The 20228-nt window shown below is 33.5% G+C and overlaps 1 protein-coding gene across 2 annotated transcripts in view; it reads right to left on the reverse strand.

Moving 5' to 3' along the window:
• LOC106069679 (peripheral plasma membrane protein CASK-like) overlaps nucleotides 1–17642 on the reverse strand; it is a 390362-nt gene extending 372720 nt beyond the window's left edge. For both annotated transcript variants that reach the window (XM_056013245.1, XM_056013242.1), the window contains exons 1-2: nucleotides 17504–17642; nucleotides 5985–6096 (exon numbers count right to left, since the gene is read on the reverse strand). In XM_056013245.1, coding sequence (XP_055869220.1) covers nucleotides 5985–6064 — 80 coding nt within the window. In that variant the 5' untranslated portion in view covers nucleotides 6065–6096; nucleotides 17504–17642. The remainder of the gene's footprint in view (nucleotides 1–5984; nucleotides 6097–17503) is intronic.
• Between the last annotated feature and the right edge of the window lie 2586 nt (nucleotides 17643–20228).

Below are 20228 nucleotides of genomic sequence, written 5' to 3' on the forward strand. Positions count from 1 at the left end.
TAAAATGTTTTACATGTTTCGGATGTTCCTTCAGAGTTGAAGAATGTTTACTTCCCAGTCCAAACCTCCCGCAGGACGACAGGGGATGGGAGCGGGCAGGATTTGAACCCTCGACCATCGATAAATCCGAACGACCGTCCAGCACGCAAACTACCAGGAAGCCATCCATTGGTGGGGAGCTTCGTGCAGGACTCAAAAATTTTATAAAAGAAATAGCTAGACTTGTCCCTAATGTTATTGTTGGAGTAGACTTTATTTTTAATTAGTTGCTTTTTTTTAAAACTTTTCTATTTCATTTGGATCACCAAATTCACTTTGCCTAGGGCGTCCAACTATCTAAGACCGACCCTGGTTCTAAACATACTACTTCTACATGCGATTTAGCATGCAAAATATGTTTGAGAGTAAACATCTTTAATTTATTTCGCTTATAATAAAAGTAACAATCCATTATCTCTCCGAAAAGGGATTATTTAGGATCAGGGAAATTGAAATTATGCAAAACCTATTAAAAATTAAAAAGTATTACTATAAATGTTCCGAAGGTAATTGATAATCCTTGATTTTATATATGGATAATCTAAGATTATTACAATCATTCGGCCTCTTGGTAAAGAGAGCAGCTTTGGAGGACATGGTCGGCATTTTCTGGTGACACTCAAGGCTTCAATTTTGAGCTTCCGGTAAATATGTTGTCTTATTCTGTTGTGTCCAGTCCTGAGTCGAAAGATTAGACGTTGATCTTGTCGAAATAGCTTCTAATAAGCATCATCTTTCTTGTGATTTGGAAGAGAGCTTGTCCATTTCTCATTGATTTTATTTACTATTAGTTTCTTCATTTCTTCCGGATAGAGTGCAGAGTTTAATTTTGAGTTTGTTCTCCCACTCTTGGCGACTGTGCCAGCCTTCTCACGATATAATCTAAACTTATCTAAGAGCGTGTATTGATATAACGCAGCGGCTCTCAACTTTTTTAGTCCCGCGACCCCTTTTTGAAAATGCGGTGACCCCAAAGCGTAAAATCATCTGAGCTTTTGCTAATGTTAAAAACTCTAATCATGATTTTTTTTTTTTATGAATTGCTAGAGCTTCATTACAAATGAAGATTTTTTCTATTTCTGCTTTAACTATTGAAATGAAACCAAAGCGTTAAAATTCGTTATTATATTTTATTTTTTTCCGAGATCCTTTTTCATTTGTCCCATAACGAAATTATTACCTTTAATAACATGATGCCTTAGTACTAATTATAAAGGATTATAATTTTAAATTATGTGCATCCATCTTCACCACAGAAATAACATCTAGGATTCTGCAATGGCGTTACGTTCCATTTCACCACGCCTTTTGATAGACAGTAATTTAAACTGTTTCAAATATTTATGCTGCGACAATCGAAATGCTTGTAAAGATTCTGATTTAGTTGTTTGTAACATATTTCTTCGAATGACAATTACGGAAAAAAAACAAGGTTACAAAGACAGTTTGTGTGGAAACACAAACTCAAAATCGGCCCCCCGAAGTGGTCCACCCAGGCAGGTAAAAAGGCAGGTATCAATATTTTCAGAAAGAACATCAGAATTAAATTCGATCAAAGACAAATGACAGAAGAATGAAGAAAGAAGGTTGACAGATCTTGTGTGGTGTCCCAGCGGTCCAGCAAACCAAAGGATAGGTGAAAGTGAATGTGAAAGTTAAATGTGAACCTGCGACAATCGAAATGCTTGTAAAGATTCTGATTTAGTTGTTTGTAACATATTTCTTCGAATGACAATTACGGAAAAAAAACAAGGTTACAAAGACAGTTTGTGTGGAAACACAAACTCAAAATCGGCCCCCCGAAGTGGTCCACCCAGGCAGGTAAAAAGGCAGGTATCAATATTTTCAGAAAGAACATCAGAATTAAATTCGATCAAAGACAAATGACAGAAGAATGAAGAAAGAAGGTTGACAGATCTTGTGTGGTGTCCCAGCGGTCCAGCAAACCAAAGGATAGGTGAAAGTGAATGTGAAAGTTAAATGTGAACCTGGCCTAACTGATGTCTTATAATGAATATCTAATTTATCTACCCATGAAACATTTTGAACAATGATAGGTTTTTAGACCAAAAAAAAATCTATTTTTCCGATGGTCTTAACCGACCCCTGAAAAATCGTCATTTGACACCCAAGAGGATCGCGACCCACAGATTGAGAACCCCTGATATAAAGAATCATTATCAAAGACCGGCTTCTCCAAACACACATAACAAACTCTCAGACATCAAGCCTGGCGCTAAGATCAGCTGACGAGGACACTATATACTGCCAAGTAGATTCTTTTGTGTGTGTCCCCCCGCCCCACCTCTCTCTTCTCGGCTGGCGACATCGTCATCCTTCTCAAGACACGACAGCACTCGACCGACAGCTCGAGGTGTTGACTTATTGATCCGGAAACACACACACAAAAAAAAAGTAGGGCTGAAATAATGACTCGGGGGTGGTGGTATGGGATATCGCAGAACGATCGTAAATAATTCAATAACAACCTCCTCATGACGACGTTGCATTGACACTAATAGGAGCTCGTGCATTAACGCGGCATTTTGTTTGCGTCCGTTAACCTCCCTTGTTCTTTATAACATTGTTTGTTAATTACTGTACTGCAAATGAGACTATTATTACAAGAAAACCATAAAAAATACTTTAAAAAAACTTATATTAAGCTTGTATCAATTAGTTTGGATCAGTCATATATAATAGTAGTAAACCAAGCCTATCAATAAAAAAGTATTTATAAGAAAGGAACGACTGCGAACGAAAGCTTCTCAACAAATGAAATTCATACAATATCTAGCCCCACTGTAAATATGACTTTATTCTCATATATCCCTGATTCGTCTTCTCCAATCAACTGTCAAGAAGCCGTCACTTATATTAACATGAATGATGACAGACCAGCTGGAGGTTTCATCATTCTACACCACTAAAAAAACAACAGTCACTTCCTTTCCACGTTGAAACTTTGAAAATACACACACACTCCGTAACAACAAATAAAAAAAAAATACTTTGTGCTACGGGCGAGAAAGCTTAGAAATTTGATTATGCGCGCAATATATATATATATATATATATATATATATATATATATATATATATATATATATATATATATATATATATATATATATACATCATGCTCTACATTTCACAGTCTTTAGATGACTTAATGCCTGCAAATTAAGATAAGCCACGTGTCAATTATTCTGTTCCAGTTCAATTTGATCCTCTCATAAAAATCACGGACGTTCGTTAAAAATAGATTATAGCGTCCCAAACCCTAACCCCTGTGTTAGTTAGCCAAGTCGTTGAAATTAATTAAGAGAGTTAAAGCCTAAAAAGACATTGCTTCTTCGTGCATGTCCAATGGTGTATGCGCAAAGGTCTCAAGAGAAGTGTAAACAGGAAGTTTATTTGTTAACACGTTGTACTCTGCAAGACTCTACACAGAATAGTTAGAATAGTTAACAAGTAAAGGGAGTTAATTACAGATAAAAAGTTTTTATGTTCTAAAAGAAAGGGTCCACAAATCCGTATGTTCAGTCAATAAATATCAAGCTACATGTCAAGGCAAGTCTACTTCTGTCAATCTATGATTAAAACAAAATTACATTGTGTGATATGTGTATTTCATCGTTTCATAATTTTTACTTGCAGAATCAAATTGTTTTATTTTGTAGAGAGGTATTCTGTTATCTCTTGATCTAAATAAGGCTCACCCAGCGTATAAAGGTCATCGGGTTTCATTTCAAACAAGCAATAGAAAAAAAAATACATTTTAAAAACATAGCTTTAGAACCGCCAACTACTGCCATTTATCTGAAAATTACAAGGTTTAGCTCCTATATAAAATACAATTACTTAATTAGTAATAATTTATTTATTAACTGGTTAATTTTGGATTGAATCGTGTAATTGTCATCGACTATGAATAATTATGCGAAATTTCAATTTGATCCGAGAAGGGGAAGAAAAATTTATCAAAGCGTAATATGGGGATTAAATCCATATATACATCCACATCTCTCATTAAGTAACATTTGATCCCCTTATTTCGATATCAAACAAAGTATCACCAACAATTAATGAACTGATTGGTTAATTTTTGTATTGATTCACGTCTTGTCGGGTTCAATGCATAATTGTGCAAAGTTTTAACTTGATCCAAGAATGGGAAATGGGATGAAAAAAAACATGTTTCAACTTTTAACAAGACAGACAGACAGACAGAGTGAGTACATATAAGTTCTGTAAAAATACTAAGACGTATTAACCACCTAATTCCATTGCGACATGGAAATATTTGTTTCCATACATAACAGATTTTAAGCTACACGAGTTCTCTTCAAGCTAAGACGAAAGCACTTAAAAAAAAAAAAAAGCGTGCCCGTATCAAAGGCTTACAAAGACAGGGGTCTAGATTTAATTAAGGTGCAGATGCCTGCACGGAGGTCAAGAATGGGGTGAGCGAAAGGGCATTCACAGCACGCGCCACTAGTTCCCGCCCACTTGAAAGAAACGAGCGCAGCCAGGGCTGGTAATAATCCCTCGGGTTATTTGATGGCTTCAAGGAGCCAACAATAGAAAGAGAAGGGGAAAAAATGATGATCATGAATGCCATCTGCATCTTCCTATTGTTAAAACCTCGATGTATCTAACTCAGGGGTTCTCAACCTGTGGATCGCGACCCCCATGGGGGGTCGATTGACGATTTGCCAGGGGTCGCCTAAGACCATCGAAAATATGGATTGTATTTGTTTACTCTTCTATTGCTGTATGTGAGTGTGGGGGGGGGGGAGGGGGTCGCGGCAGAGTGGGGGGTTGTAAAAAGGGGTCGCCGAGAATAAAAGGTTGAGAACCGCTGATCTAACTTGACAGAATCGCTACCATTTTTCTCGTTATAAGGCGATGTTAGATAATGCATAAGTAAAACTCTCTACTCTAGTTTAGCTCGGTTGAGATCTTATCTTTTATGTTACAGACCTAACTTAATTTCTTCCTACGCATGTCATGTGTCAATCTATTCATGCATGTTAATCATTGACTTAAGCTCTGTCAGGTCGTTGGTTTTCCTGGCTGATTCAGGCAACCCATTCCATATTCTAATGGTAATAGGGACGCTGTATTGCACTATATCAGCGGTTCTCAACCTTTTAAGCTCGGCGACCCCTTTTTACAATCCCACACTCTGCCGCGGCCCCCCTCTCGACACACACATACAGCAATAGAAGAATAGACAATAACAATCCATATTTTCGATGGTCTTAATCGACCCCCAAGGGGATCGCGACCCAAAGAATGAGAACCTCTGCGTTCAGCTGATCTGCCGTACAAAGAACTAACTATGAGTTTTTAATTAGGTTTTGTTGTAACTATTTGTAAGCTTCAGATTGTAAGAAAAGAATAGAGGAGAGTTAGTTGTTGTTGGTTTTTTTTATTTCCTGGAATAATATTTATGTCCTTCAGCAACTAAAAATTTAATTCGGGTGAATAAATGAAAAATATTCAAGACGGATTACACAAAATGAAAAATATTCAAGATGGATTAGACTAAATAAATACATGAAATGTAATAAATATGGTAAGAGTTGTGGCCCAATAGCAATACTTTACGAGTCTACAAAAGCTAAATGGTATTGCAGTTTTTGCTGTGTAGAAAAGAGAAGGACGAAGATGTAGAACAAAAGGAAGTAGCTTTGTAAATAAGACTAGAGCAAACAGAATTAACTTGTTAATAAGACTAAACTGAAACAAAGGGAAGTAACTTTTAAATAAGACAAAGTGAAGTAACTTTTTAATAAGACAAAATTAAGACAAAGGGAAGTAACTTTCATATAAGACTATAGCAAAGAAAAACCCAGTGCCAAAAGTATAAAGCTATATTTATATGTAAGAATTTCTAAATTCTGTTAGAAGTGAAAGAAAGAGTTGTGTCCACTTACTTGCCAATAGTCTCACAGAATTCATACACATCATCAAATAATTTATCCGAGTCCATGTTTTCATCCATATTTAAATCCATTGTGAGTGTGTGTGTGTGTGTGAGTAATCCACCTGAGAGAGAGATATATTTGGAAAGGTCAAGGTTACACCAAATATCAGAGCAAACAATTAGCACTAAAACATTTCCAGCTACTGTTTCATTTTTCTTTGGCAGAATTATTTTACAAATAAAATTGTGGCAAAAAAAAATTTAAAAAATAAAAAAAAAAGAAGAAGGAGGAGGCATATTGCATCTATTGAGGATTTTCAGACTAAACTAAACAAAGTGTACTAAATTGAACTTCAATGTTGCCAACTAATATTTTTTTTAACAGAGTTAATTACAGAGTTAATTTATGTTTCGGTTTTGCAAGAGAACAAAATACTTAAAGTTACCGGTATTATCAATTATTTTCCAGTGACATCCAGTGTTTTCAAGATAGGTAGTGTGTTATAATAATAATAATAATAATAATCTTTATTGTCCGTATGGAAATTTGTCTTACAATTTGTGCATTACACCAAACAAAAAACATTATAACTATAAGAAACCAAAGTGTACATTCACACCAGACTCATTCATAATTTACATGTGACAAAGTTTATATCAGATTGTTCTTATTTAATGATTTGATTGCTAGGGGAACAAAAGAGTGTTGGTGTTTGTTTGTCTTTGCCATCGGTGTCTTGTATCTCTTTTGTGATGGTAAAATCACAAAATCCTGACACAAAGGGTGATTCTTTTTTATATGGGGTGTGTGTATGTGTTTCTGTGGTGAAGGTGAGAAGAAGTTAGTGATTGGTTGGTGGCTATGCAATGTGAATGATTTTAGATAAGCAGCACTGTTAGAGTTCTGTTCAAAATACAATTTGATTTTATTACCTAAGTCAACTACATTTATTTCATCTCAAATTTAATTTGTCTATGTTGTAATATTTATATATATATGGTAATATTTAGTCTTGTTCACAAAGAATCTAGGCAAGTTATTTCAAGTTTTATAAGTTAAGATATAATAAGCCTACAGCGGTTTAGTTGTCTACCAGCAGTCTGGTGTTAGAAGTCAATGACTGTCCACAACATAGTGATATCCAGTTTTTACTTATTTATTGTTGTTTATTACAGAATAGGTCCAGAATTACTATTATCACTTCTATAGAATTTTTGGCACACATTTTTTACAATATCCTAATATATGTCTTAAAAGCACAATAAAAAAGTTTGAGACCCACTGAACTGAAGTACATGTCATGATACCAAATGCAGTGTTGCTGGTTCACTTTTCGTTCTCCTTTAAATCAGTAGCTATTTGTGTTAGGTTATTTATCACAGATGAACTTTTTTTGGTGTTGACCCATTTACATGCATAAAGTAGCAGAAGTGTCTAAATATAAAAATATGTTTTTCATTTATTATAATTAGTTTATCTATATTGTTTAGGCTGATTTAGTTTTGGTATAAACAGGTCATAAACTATAATTTGTGTTTCAATAATGATTTGTGAATGTGTTTTTTTTTTTTTTTTCATTGAGCAAAATATTTTTAACGTTGGACACTAGGATACAAATTTGCTACAAATAAAGGTTAGGTGGCACCAATCTATAGTACCACCTATGATGATTATTAATATTAGTGTCATAGAAAAAGTAGATAATTCCACTTCTGACAACATGTGATAGATATTCTTTAAGACACTAGGAAGACTATAATAACATTTAAATTAAAACACATAAATCTAAATTATCTTGACATTCCTCTAGTACATGCTGTATACTGACCCCCATTTTACAGTCATCCCTTCCATATTTATTAGCTGTTAATTCAACCAAGTACAACAATGAAAGTCAACTTGCTTGTCCATACACAGTCACACAGAATACACTACTTAAAATCGCAAACTTTTTAACCACTGACTAGTCATCAGTGGAATTTATTAAAATTGACATTATTTCCAAACAAATGTGACATTCAAACCTAACTTCTACCCATCCCTGCTATCCAGTTTACAAACATTTTTTGGGGCCAAACCAAATATGAAGCTTTTCTGTTCCATAAGTTTTATCATTCAAACAATAATATATATCATTTTATAATAACTACACAATAAGTTCTTGAGTTTTGTTGTTGTTGCTTTTTTTAAAGAATGAGTCAGGAACATAAAGATTATAAAATTTGTAGGTTAAATTGTCATTTTATTGAATTATATGTTGAAGTAGGTACGCAGTGGCTGAGTGGCTTCTGAATCTGGGGTTCTGGGTTTGAATATCTGTGAAGACAGGGATTTTGAGTATTGGTATTTTTAGGGCACTCCTGAATCCACCCAACTCTAAAGGGTACCTGACTTAAGTTGGGAAAAGTAAAGGCAGTTGGTCGTTGTGCTGGCCACATTACAGCCTGCTTGTTGACCATTGGTCATAAAAACAGATGACTTTAACATCATCTTCCACATAGATCACAAGGTTTGAAAGGGGTACTTTTAATTTACAATATGTTGAAGAACAAAGTCCCTTTTTTTTCTCTGTTTTCTGTTGGGTTTTTGTTTTGTTTTTGTCAGAAATTTGTAGTTAGCTGACCTGTTAATGAATTTCAATTTCAATAATAATAATAATAATAATAATTATAGCTTCTATATAGCGCTACTTTCATGATTATAACATGCTCAGAGCGCTATGTTCCAACCGCATTTGTGGACAAGTTTGGGGGGGGGGGAGTATCTGGGAGAAGGTTTTCTGTGCTGCACTTAGGCGCTCAGTAAACACAACTCTGATTAAGTCGGGTGTCGAACCTGGAGCCCCCTTCATAGGCAGCCAAGCCAAGCAAAGCTCAAGCGTACTTAGCCTTTCGACCATGCTTCAGTTAAACAACACCTTTTCATATACAGGCAACTATTTCTAATTAATCCATAGGCCACTAACAATGCTCTTTTGAAATTTATTTGAATAAAGAATAAACATTACCTTAGAATATGGGAATATTGGTTAAATTGTAATGTACAATGGCAAAGAATTTTAATTAAAGATATAAATGTATACCCTAATAAAAGAAGATATTATATTCTATATTTAGGTAGACAAAAAAAAGCTTACAGGATATAGCCATTCACATTATTGACCATACAAAGTAGCAGATTCAAAGGGACATAATGTAAATAGCAAACTTGACTGATGTTCAAATATTCAAGGGTAGTTTCTCTTGTGTAATTTCCTTTTTTTTTATTTTTAATAATTTTTATAAAAAGTATCCTTAGCAGTGATTCCAAAATAACATAATATCAATAGTTCTACTTAATTTACTTTAAGAATATATTGCAATCATTAGTAATGAAATGGTTAACTTTTTTAAAAGAAAATAGGGCAAGGTAAGTTCTGATAAAGCGGGAAAAAAAAAAAAAAAAAATAAAATAATGAATTGGCGAAGAAAAATGTGTTTTAAAAATAGTTTTCAGAGATCCCCATATAGATAAATAGAATAAAATAAGCTAATATTTAACTTTCTTGGTTGAAGGAAGATAACATCTTAATTGGCCACATTTGAGTAATTTAATTATTAAAAATTACAAGCTAAAAGGTTTATAATAATATTTGCTGCTTAAGGAGTGCCTACTATGGAGTCTTTATTTATGAAACTGAATTAAGAAATAATGTAATTTGAAGAATGTTCTGTGTTCTGTTGTTTTTTTTTCAGATTAAGTGTTTTGTAAACTTTATTCTTTCTTAACTGGTAAAAGAAATAAAATATTTTTTTTAATACTTAAATTAATAAATAAATAAAATTTAAAATTACAATAAAAAAAATGTTTACATTTCATCTTTTTCTTATCTGTACAAACAGGTAAATGATATGATAGTTTGTTTTTTTTTACCTATAAAGTACCTAAGTTCTTTTCATTCATTGTTGTTTTTTTTGTTTGAGTTAAAACAAAAGTGAATGCCAATGAATGCAGTCATATCCAATTTTTGTTTGGTTTGGTTTCACATGTTTTGTTTTGTTTTTTTTGAGTTTCCAAACCTCCCACAGGATGGCAGAGGTTGGCTGTGAGTGTGAGCACAATTCAAACCCAGGACCATCAAGGTGACAGTCCAGAGGGCACACAACAAAAATAGACAGCCATACAGAATAACACTTTAAGCATAATCAATTACAAATGTTTAATTATGTGGAGTGGCTTAGAAATTGTGACAGAAACATTAGCACAATGTCTGCATGAGCTAGAAGTTTTGACAACCAATCACCCTGAAAGGAGTCAGATAGCAAAGTACTGTTGCTGTCCTATGGTGAAGTAATGTTATGACCTTATGCTCCACAGGGTGTCAAAAGAACTAAGTCATGTATGTCAAATCAAGTGGGTCACTTGTTATTATATAAATTTTACTATTTAAAGTTAGCTGTCTACAGTCATATGACAAGTATGGGTCTGGGTATCAGCTACTATCAAAACAGGAGTTGCCAACACAGCAGTGTCCTTACACAGCCTCCATGCAGCTGCTCGATACAAAGAAATAGCAATTAACTATTATGTTTAAAATCAGCAATGTTGAAGGTGCTTCCAGAATGTAGAAAAGTATTACTAGAAAAATCAGGAACTATTTTTTTTACCCTCTAGGTATAATAATAATTTACAGACATTTTTTTCTCTACTCATTTAGAAAAGATACCCCTTTCAGACCTTGCAATCTATGGGGCTGATGATGTTAAGCTAATATGTTTGTATGACTAATGGTTAACGATCAAGTGGTTAGCTCAACAACCAACTGCCTTTCTTAACATATCTCAAGTATCTATTAGAGTTGGGTGGACTCAAGGCTGTATTTAAACGATTCCAATGTTGAAAAATTCTAGTCTTCACTGAGTTTTGAGCTCAAAACCAATCAGTTTGGAAGCCAAGAGTTTTACCCCTCGGCCACCACACCCAATTCATTTATAATTATGAAAGTCTTTGTATATACATGTTTAGAAGTAAAGATTACTAAAAAAAAAAAATTGTTTTAATTAGTTTTCATTCTTCACCATTACACATTACTGTATGGGGCATGTGTCTTTTGAGACTATGACTTGAGTCAGACTTAAAAGACTAAACTAACATACTGAGACTTAGATTCTCCTACGCTGTTGGTGCATTGCGTTGCAATCTGACTGCATAAATATCATCGCTAGGAATCTCTGAAGCCTCATCCTACCTGGTGTCCACTGCTTTGAGGTCGTCCATGAAAGTGTTGCGCCTAGTTGTACAAGGACATTTTTGTTTGTGCTTTCCATGTAATTGCAACTTTTGGTATATTTAATTTGTTCTGTCGGATGACATGTCCCGCTAACGTCATCCGAAGTTTAGCCACAAACTCATTTATAAAGTGGTGTAGTTCCAGTTCAACATAGAATTTCTTTGTTTGAGACCCAATCTCTATAACTAAATCCTAAGATATCTACATTTTATCCATTTTTGTTAAGCCACATTTGTAGCTAACTCTTCAATCTAAAAGATTCTATATCTATTTATTGCTCAAAATAATTGATCTCTAGTAATTGTAATAGATTCTATAATGCACAACACATATTTAAAAGCAACTTTATATCTAAGAAGACAAAGAAAACAATTTACCAAAACCATCATCAGACCTGTAGTCACATATTATATGCAAGCGAAACATGGACAGTGACAAAAAAAAAAACAGAGAAAATCTGATAAACACTTGGGAAAGAAAAATCCTCAAGAAAATTTATGGTGCATGACATGAAGAAACCGGATGGAAGATTCACACCAACCAAAAAATATACCAGCTATAGATATGAAAACCTCTCCATAGAAACTTAGATAAAACAGAACAGATTAAATTGGCAGGTCACCTCGAAAGTATGCCAGAGAACAGAGACGCGAAGATTGTTAACTGGCAAAAAACAAAAGACAGGCGCCATAAAGGAAGACCACGAGTACAGTGGATTGGTGACGTAGTAGATCTGCCTCTACGTCATCAAGCCACTGTATTATAATTTGTCTTAATTTCAGACTCTAAAACTGGATATCTAGATAGAATCTATATTATATGATTATATTCAACATTAGATTTAATAGATCTTACTAGAACTAAGCTATTTGAAAAAAAAAGATAATTACAATCCAGTCAAGCATGTTAATCAGTTACTTAGACTCCAGCAATCCATTCCATTCTCTAATTGTGCCTTTAATAATAAATATATATATGGCGGAAAACAGATTGAGCTCTCAACATTCTACTTTAAGGACCATTTTTTTGACCAATTTCAAAATTACTTTTATTGACATATTATATATCAAATTTATTGCCCAAGAATAGAGGAATTCAAAAAAAATAAAATCAGAAGCAACAGACAATTATTTAACTTGAAAAAATGAGGTCAAACACACTTACCCCTAATAATGAAAAATTCCTCACTCACAGAAGATATGTCCCATAGTCCATGAATTTCACAAATTCACAATATTATTTATAGAAAAATATATCCCAAAGTAAAGTATATTTATAGAACATTTGAAAAAAATATAAAAACAAGTTTTTTAAGTCATTTATGCAAATTAATTGAGCCACCCCAGACCCCACCCCCTCCGTAAAAAAAATTAGGTTGCAAATTATACTTTATCATTATCCTAAATAACAAAAACATAATCAGTTTAGACATATTATGTATCAATTTTAATGCCCAAGAAGAGAGGAATCCAAAAAAAGTAAATTCATTATCATCAGACAAGTATTTAACATAAAAAAATGAGGTCAAACACACTTACCCCTAATAATGAAAAATCCATAATTCACAGAAGATATGTCCAATAATCCATGAATTTCACAAATTCACAATATTATTTGCTTAAAACTATGTCACAAAGTAAAGTATATTTATATAACATTTGAAAAAAAAAACAACAACCTTAAAAAGTATTTATAATTAATAAATAAGCCCCCTCTTCGGCCCACGCTACCAATAAAAAGTCTTTTTTTTTTCTCTTATCTTCATGTTTTAACATGATACTATTTATATCAATTTTAGATAAAGGTTATAGATATGTATAATTTTAGACTAGAAAAGATCTAATATTAAATGAAATATTAACAAGATTTAGATCTATTCTAGTTCTTGATCACTTTTTAGATCTAGGTCTAGAGTACTCTACTTAGAGTTAGACCTAATAAAGCTTAACTTGCATGGTGCATGATCTATATCTATTGACTATTCTGTTTACTATCTCAAATAATCTCAATCTTTGTATCTGTAGTAACTGTTGCTGAGAAAAAAATAAAAACAACTTTTATAATTTGGTTAATATGTGTTTGTTGTTATTTTTAACTATGTCACTATGTCTATTGAATCTCTTCTACTCTTGTTTATAATTGACTAGGTCACTAGATCTATCTAGATTTTTTCCACTTTAACTTTAAGTAATTTTTGATGTAGATCTAGAGATCAGATCTAATTTAACCCTACTGAGTTTATAAGATCCTATGAATTAGATTTAGATATATAAAATCTTAGATCTAATCTACATTTAGATTCCTAGATCCACACGTGTACATCGCTAATTGACTATCTACTAGTAGTACTAGTTACTAGATCTAGAAATGACTAGATAGTAGATTTAGATCTCATATTTTTTTCCATTTTAAAATCTAGTCCTAAGTCTTACTATGAATTATATTTAGACGTAGATATAAGGCTATATAAATTATATAGATCTAAGACCTAGAGTCTACATTTAGACTTAGACTAGATCACTACGGTCTTGATTCTTGATCCACGTGTGTACATCGCTACTTGACTATCTACTAGAAATGACTATATATAATAAATATAGATCTAAATCATCTAGTTCTAGATCTAATCTATCCTGATAAGAGAATTTAGATCTAGATCAGTAAATATTTAAATAATTTCACGCTTATTAACTCTAATGACTAGATCTAGACTAATCTAATCTCAGAATCTAAGTCCAGTGACCTAGATCTAGTCCTAGACCTAGAGATCGATCTATGTCTAACTAATCTAAAAGCATTTCGCTAGATTGATTTTAAAATATGGTTAAGATCTAGTCTTTATAGATCTAGATCTGTAGAAACTATTATAGATCTAGAGATAGATTAATTTAGATCTAAAATCTAAGTTCAAAATGTGCCCCCCCCCCCCCTCGCGCTGAAACATCGCATTGCCGGGCCGATTTTATGACGCATGCAATGCACCAATATTAAAGTAAAATAATTGCCGTAGTAGTCGATATTAATTTAAAAATTATAGGTTTTTAGCTTTTACAGACTAGGATCTCAATTCAGAGGTGCACCTTCAGGTTGACTAAGTCAAAACGCGTGTTTTGTTTTTTTTTCACCGCGCGCGCCTGGCTTAAGATAGATACCCGTGTTCCCGTCCTTGAAGTTAATTATTGAAGATTACGACATCCTATTATTAAAGCAGAATAATTAACTAAGCAGTTGATATTATGAACTGAATTATCTGTAATAGATTCTGTCTATAATTACCTTTGCTAGATGCTATCGCTTCGAATTATTCTGAGCGAATGATTTTTTAAAAAAGCACATTGAAAGGGAGGTCATGAAGTTAGTTCCGGCGACCTCCATTCTCATTGGTTTAAAAAAAAACGAGATTTTATAAATATTTTTTTTTTAAATAACCAAAAATAAAAAAATAATAATAAATTATTATGATGGAAATACAAAAATAAGTGTTTTACAGCGAAAATCGGCAAAATATAAATAATATTTAAAAAAAAATGTACACATTGTTTGGCGACATCACAAATTCAAAAATTGCATCGAGGCTATTTTTTTTCAAATTTAAGACAAAAGAAGCATTTTATTTACTTTTTTTTTTCTTTACGGTGTGCAACAATCATTTTTAAATACTAAGTATGTATTTTATACATGAGTTATATTTCTAAAATATGTTTCTTACCTTTTGAAATGGGATCACATAAATCCAAAAGTAAATGTTGTCTGTCTTTTTGGCAATACTTCATGATATTCACAAACGCACAAATTCAATATAAAAACGAATTTCACAAAAATTTTGCTAATGAAGCTTCCAGAAACATAGATCTATCCATCAGTAAAAGCAAATATACCACAGATGGTCTATATTCAGAGATAATGAATATTGAACTCGAAAAATGCATTTTCAATAGAGAATCTGTTTTCCGCCATATCTATTTTTAGATCTTCTAGAACTAGAGACATAGAGAGACTTAAGAAAGTAACTAAGTTCTAGAATTAAATAGCTCTACTCCTGATCTATGTCTAGATATAAATGGGTTTCAGATCTAGACTGACTTGACAAGAGCCAGAGCCAGTTTTAAAACTAAAAATCTGTAAATTAAAGATCTAGATCTAGTACAAAGTAAAAGTCTATACCAGTCTTCCCTGTGACACTTAACATCAAAGGCCCCTGGTTTTTCAGGTCAATCTGCTGGCCTTAGTTTGGGATTCCCCAGTTGTGGGAATGACATTTAACTTACACAATGGTCTTCGCCATGATCTAAGGAACATTTAATGCCAAGTTTTATGAAGATTGGTCTAATGGTTTTGATAATTATGCAGGACATGCATGTATACATACTCCTTAATTTTAGAGCAGCTATATATATATATACTAAGATACTGTGGTATGTGCTCTTGACTGTTAGAGCCATCTTCACTGGTTTGAATCCTACCACCTAGAAGGCAGTTTGTGAAAGAAAGTATATAGTATCCAAATAATCTTTATTTCTGGACTTATGGAACATCCAATTCCAAAATTTACATTTTAATAAAAGAATTTAGAAACAAACAAAATAGATCTAGATTCTAGAGATTCTATTAATTTAAAATGTAATTGTCGATTACTCTCTAAATCTATATTCTAGACTGATGTACAAGAGAAAAGCCCAAACAGGGATGTCTTGTATCTAACCTGGCATCACACTTTCATGGAGGACCTCAGAGCTGTGGACATTAGGTAGAAAGAGGCTTCAGAAATTGCCAGTAACTTGTGAGTGACAGATCTTTGAGGAGACAGCTCAATGCTCCGAAAGGTGCTGGAGGATCTAAGTCTAAGTGAAGTAAGTGTAAATCTAGATTGACTAGAGTACAGATTAGTAGATATCTAGAATCTAGTCTTTATCTTATATAATACCAGACGTTACTTCAAAAAAGAAGATGATTATGTCCTACGCGTCATGCATTTAGTCATGCATATTAACACATGACTTATATTCTGCCAAGTCACTGGTTTTCCTGGCTAGCCCAGGCAACTCATTCCATGCTCTAATAGCACTAGGGAAGAAGGAGTATTTGTACAAATTTGTCCTAGCATATATGGGACGAGGAATGTGCCTTTATCTTTGTATCTTTCAGAGTATTTTATTAAATTTTTGTTTTTGTATTTGAAGTATATGGTTCAGTGTTTTATGTATGATTGCTACTTTACTTTTGAGCCTTCTGTCCTGAAGGCTTTCTAAATTTAGTGATTTTACTAAAGGTGTTACTCTAGTCAAATGTGAATATTCATTTGTTATGAATCTCACTGTTCTATTTTGTGTCTGTTCCAGTTTCTTAATGTTTTCTTGAGTTGAGGGGTCCCAAACGGAGGATGCATATTCTATTATTGGCCTAACCAAGGTTAAATAACATTTTAGTTTTATGTTCTTATTTAATTTTTATATAGAAATTTCTTTTAATAAACCCTAATGCTTTGTTTGATTTTTTTTATAGTTTCATCAGTATGTGGATTCCATGACAGTTTTTCATTTTGTTATAACACCTAGGTATTTTGTGTCTGTGTTAGTGGTTTGCCATGAATAAGATATATAAGTGGAATTAATTTGTTTTAGTTTTTTTGTTACTCTTAACAACTAACTGATATTTTTCTGGGTGGAAAGACATGCTCCAATTTGATTCCCATTTCTGTAATTCATCATTCATCTGATTCTCTTTGTAAAATATCTGTACAGGTGTCTTGTACAAGTGTTGTTTTTAGAATTTTAGTCTAGATCTACTATCTAGAATAATCATTTAAATAATCTAGATTATCTAGATATTAGTAGATTCCTGGATCTAGATTTATTATTTATTACTACTGCTACTACCCTTGGACCTTAGACTTAGGAGTGACAATTAGTCAATCTAAATGATAGAACTAGAATTCTAGAGACTAGAGGGTCTAGAGTCTAGATTTAGAGTAAAATTTAGATGCTAGCTAGTTTATCATAGTTTATGAGTAGTTTCAGAATTAAAAAAGTGAGATTATTTTTAAATTATTATCATTATAAGTCTAAACAACTGTCTAAAGTTAATGTGACTAAAGTCACACAAAAAAAGTGTATAAGACTCTAAACTCTAAAGCTGTCTAATGTGACTTTAATAATCACTTTTTTAAGTCTAAGACTCTAACTCTAAGACAGCTTTAAGACAACTGACTTAAGTTAAACTAGATCTAGGTCTATTAATATTATATTCACAAACTTCAAACCTGTTAGTGATTTTTAAGATGCTTTACTTTTAGGAATTCCTTTTCGATTGTTGTATTTTTCATAAGTATCCAAAATATCCATACAGTGGTGCAGACGACTTTAAAACTTGGGGAAAGCTTTCAATACAATGTTAAAACATATAAAAGCGGAAGCAAAAGTTTCATGCGGTCCACAACATTATGGTCCAATACACCAAGACTCCATTAGACAATTTCTGCTTATTAAATAATTATTAACATCGTTCTTTCTTTCTTTCTTTATTTATTTTGTTTAAATCTGAATATAGATTGAGCACGAATTGACAAATCGTAAAAATAAAAAAAATATAATAAAAAAAATATATATACAAATAATAATTTTAAAAAATATATATTTTGCAACTCGACAGGTCTTTCGGTAAAAGATTTGAAGATTCGTGTAAGGGATACGTGTTTAATTTTTCATTTTATCTGGTATCAGGCATTTCAGATTTAAATCCAGATCTGTTCCAGATCTAGTCAATACTGTTTTATTATAATATTTTGCAAGCACATAAATTATATAAAATGTAATTTAATTTTTAAGTGTGTTTCTGCGAAACATGTGTAGGCCTAATGCAGGGGCGGACTGGGTGTCAAAATCGGCCAGGACATTTCTATACCATCCGGCCCACACATTGTATACCATATGACGGGCATCCAATTATAGGTCTATCTGTCATCAAAATGATTAGGTTTAGTTTCCTAATGTATCTATAACTGTACGCATGCCTACAGTGAGCTCCATAGCTTCAAATGCGATATAAGCCTTATGTTGCTTTTTGATAGCTAAATGTGTAGGTCCTAAAAGGAGGAAGCCTAAAGGTATACACCGTCTACGGGTGTAGGCTATCTCATTATTTGGGAAAATGTGTTAGATTAAATTAGTAGCACACTGTAGAGTCTGTTCATTTTTCTTTAAACACGACTCTCAAAGGGTCACTTTTATCAGAAAATAGTATAAAACCTTCATAGTGGCATCCATGCGGCCCTTTATGTGGCCCTGACAGCCCATTTGGGTACCGGCCCACCGGGCATTTGCCCGAATGCCCATATAGCCAGTCCGCCCCTGGCCTAATGGCTGTTCAGTATACTTATATACTCTTGCATTTCCGTGTACGAGCAAAGATCAAGGGCGTATCAGTTGTTATTATCACTCAAGCTGACTCAAAGGAAGTCAAGGCTTAATACTACGTAAAACCACCAAACTTCGCAATGTTATATTAAAAGAAATTTCAAGATAAAATTAAGAAACTGGAACAGATACAAAATAGAGCAGTGAGATTCGTAACAAACAAATATTCACATTTAACCAGAGTAACACCTTTATTAAAATCACTAAATTTAGAAAACCTTCAGGATAGAAGACTTAAAAGTAAAGTAGCAATTATACATAAAACACTGAACCATAATCTTCAAATACAAAAACAAAATTTAATAAAATACTCTGAAAGACACAAAGATAAAGGCACATTTCTCGTCCCATATGCTAGGACAAATTTGTACAAATACTCCTTCTTCCCTAGTGCTATTAGAGCATGGAATGGGTTGCCTGAGCTAGCCAGGAAACCAGTGACTTGGCAGAATTTAAGTCATTAGTTAATATGCATGACTAAATGCATGAAGCGTAGGACGTAATCATCTTCTTTTTTGAAGTAACGTCTGTATAAGAATAAAAAAAGAACATAAAACTAAAATATTATTTAACCTTGGTTAGGTCAATAATAGAATATGCATCCACAGTTTGGGACCCCCCAACTCAAAACATTAAGAAACTGTAAAAGACACAAAATAGAGCAGTGAGATTCATAACAAACGAATGCACTCATATGACTAGAGTAATACTATTAGTAAAATCATTAAATTTTGAAAGCTTTCAGGATAGAAGACTCAAAAGTAAAGTATACCATAATCTTGAAATACAAAACAAAATCTAGTAAAATACTCAGAACGACACAAAGATAAAGGCCAGTGGCGTAGCTAGGGTGGGGGGAGGAGGGGGGAGAATTTGAAAATCCCCCCGGGCCCCCACTAGAGGGGGGGCCCCCAAATTAGTGTTTTGTACATTAAAAATTAAATATTATGCAAAACGCAGGGTCAAGCCCCCCAGGCGCCCAAACGATAGAAAATGTCTAGCTACGCCCCTGATAAAGACACATTCCTCGTTCCATATGCTAGGGCAAATTTGTACAAATGCTCCTTCTTCCCTAGTGCTATTAGTGCATGGAATGGGTTGCCTGAACCAGCCAGGAAAACCAGTGACTTGGCAGAATTTAAGTCATAGGTTAATATGTATGACTAGATTGACCTAGGAAAGTAAGTAAAATGGTGGGGGGGGGGGGGAAGGAGCAAAAATAAGCACTTAATATAAGCCAAACTTTTGGATACAAAAACTTGATAATTCTTCTCTAAAAAACCTTGAAACACATTTGTTGTAAAAACTAATCTTTGCCTCAATTAATATTACTTGAGGCACTGAAAACCATCCGGGGGGAAGGGGGGGGCTGAGGGCTTTGCGCTGGGGTTTTATGCCTCCTCGTGTGGCTGGTGAGACCTATGTGAGCCCGGATGTTCGGCCGCACACTGGGCAGGTTATTCCAGCTGGAGCTAGTGTCGTTTGCCTTGCTTTTCTTCTCTGGCGTTTTTCTTCTACCAGCGTTGTTCTTCTTTCCTCAGCAACCTGTGCGCCAGTTTTCACAGCGCGACG

Source organism: Biomphalaria glabrata, chromosome 15 (assembly GCF_947242115.1).
Source record: "Biomphalaria glabrata chromosome 15, xgBioGlab47.1, whole genome shotgun sequence".
Classification (NCBI taxonomy): domain Eukaryota; kingdom Metazoa; phylum Mollusca; class Gastropoda; family Planorbidae; genus Biomphalaria; species Biomphalaria glabrata.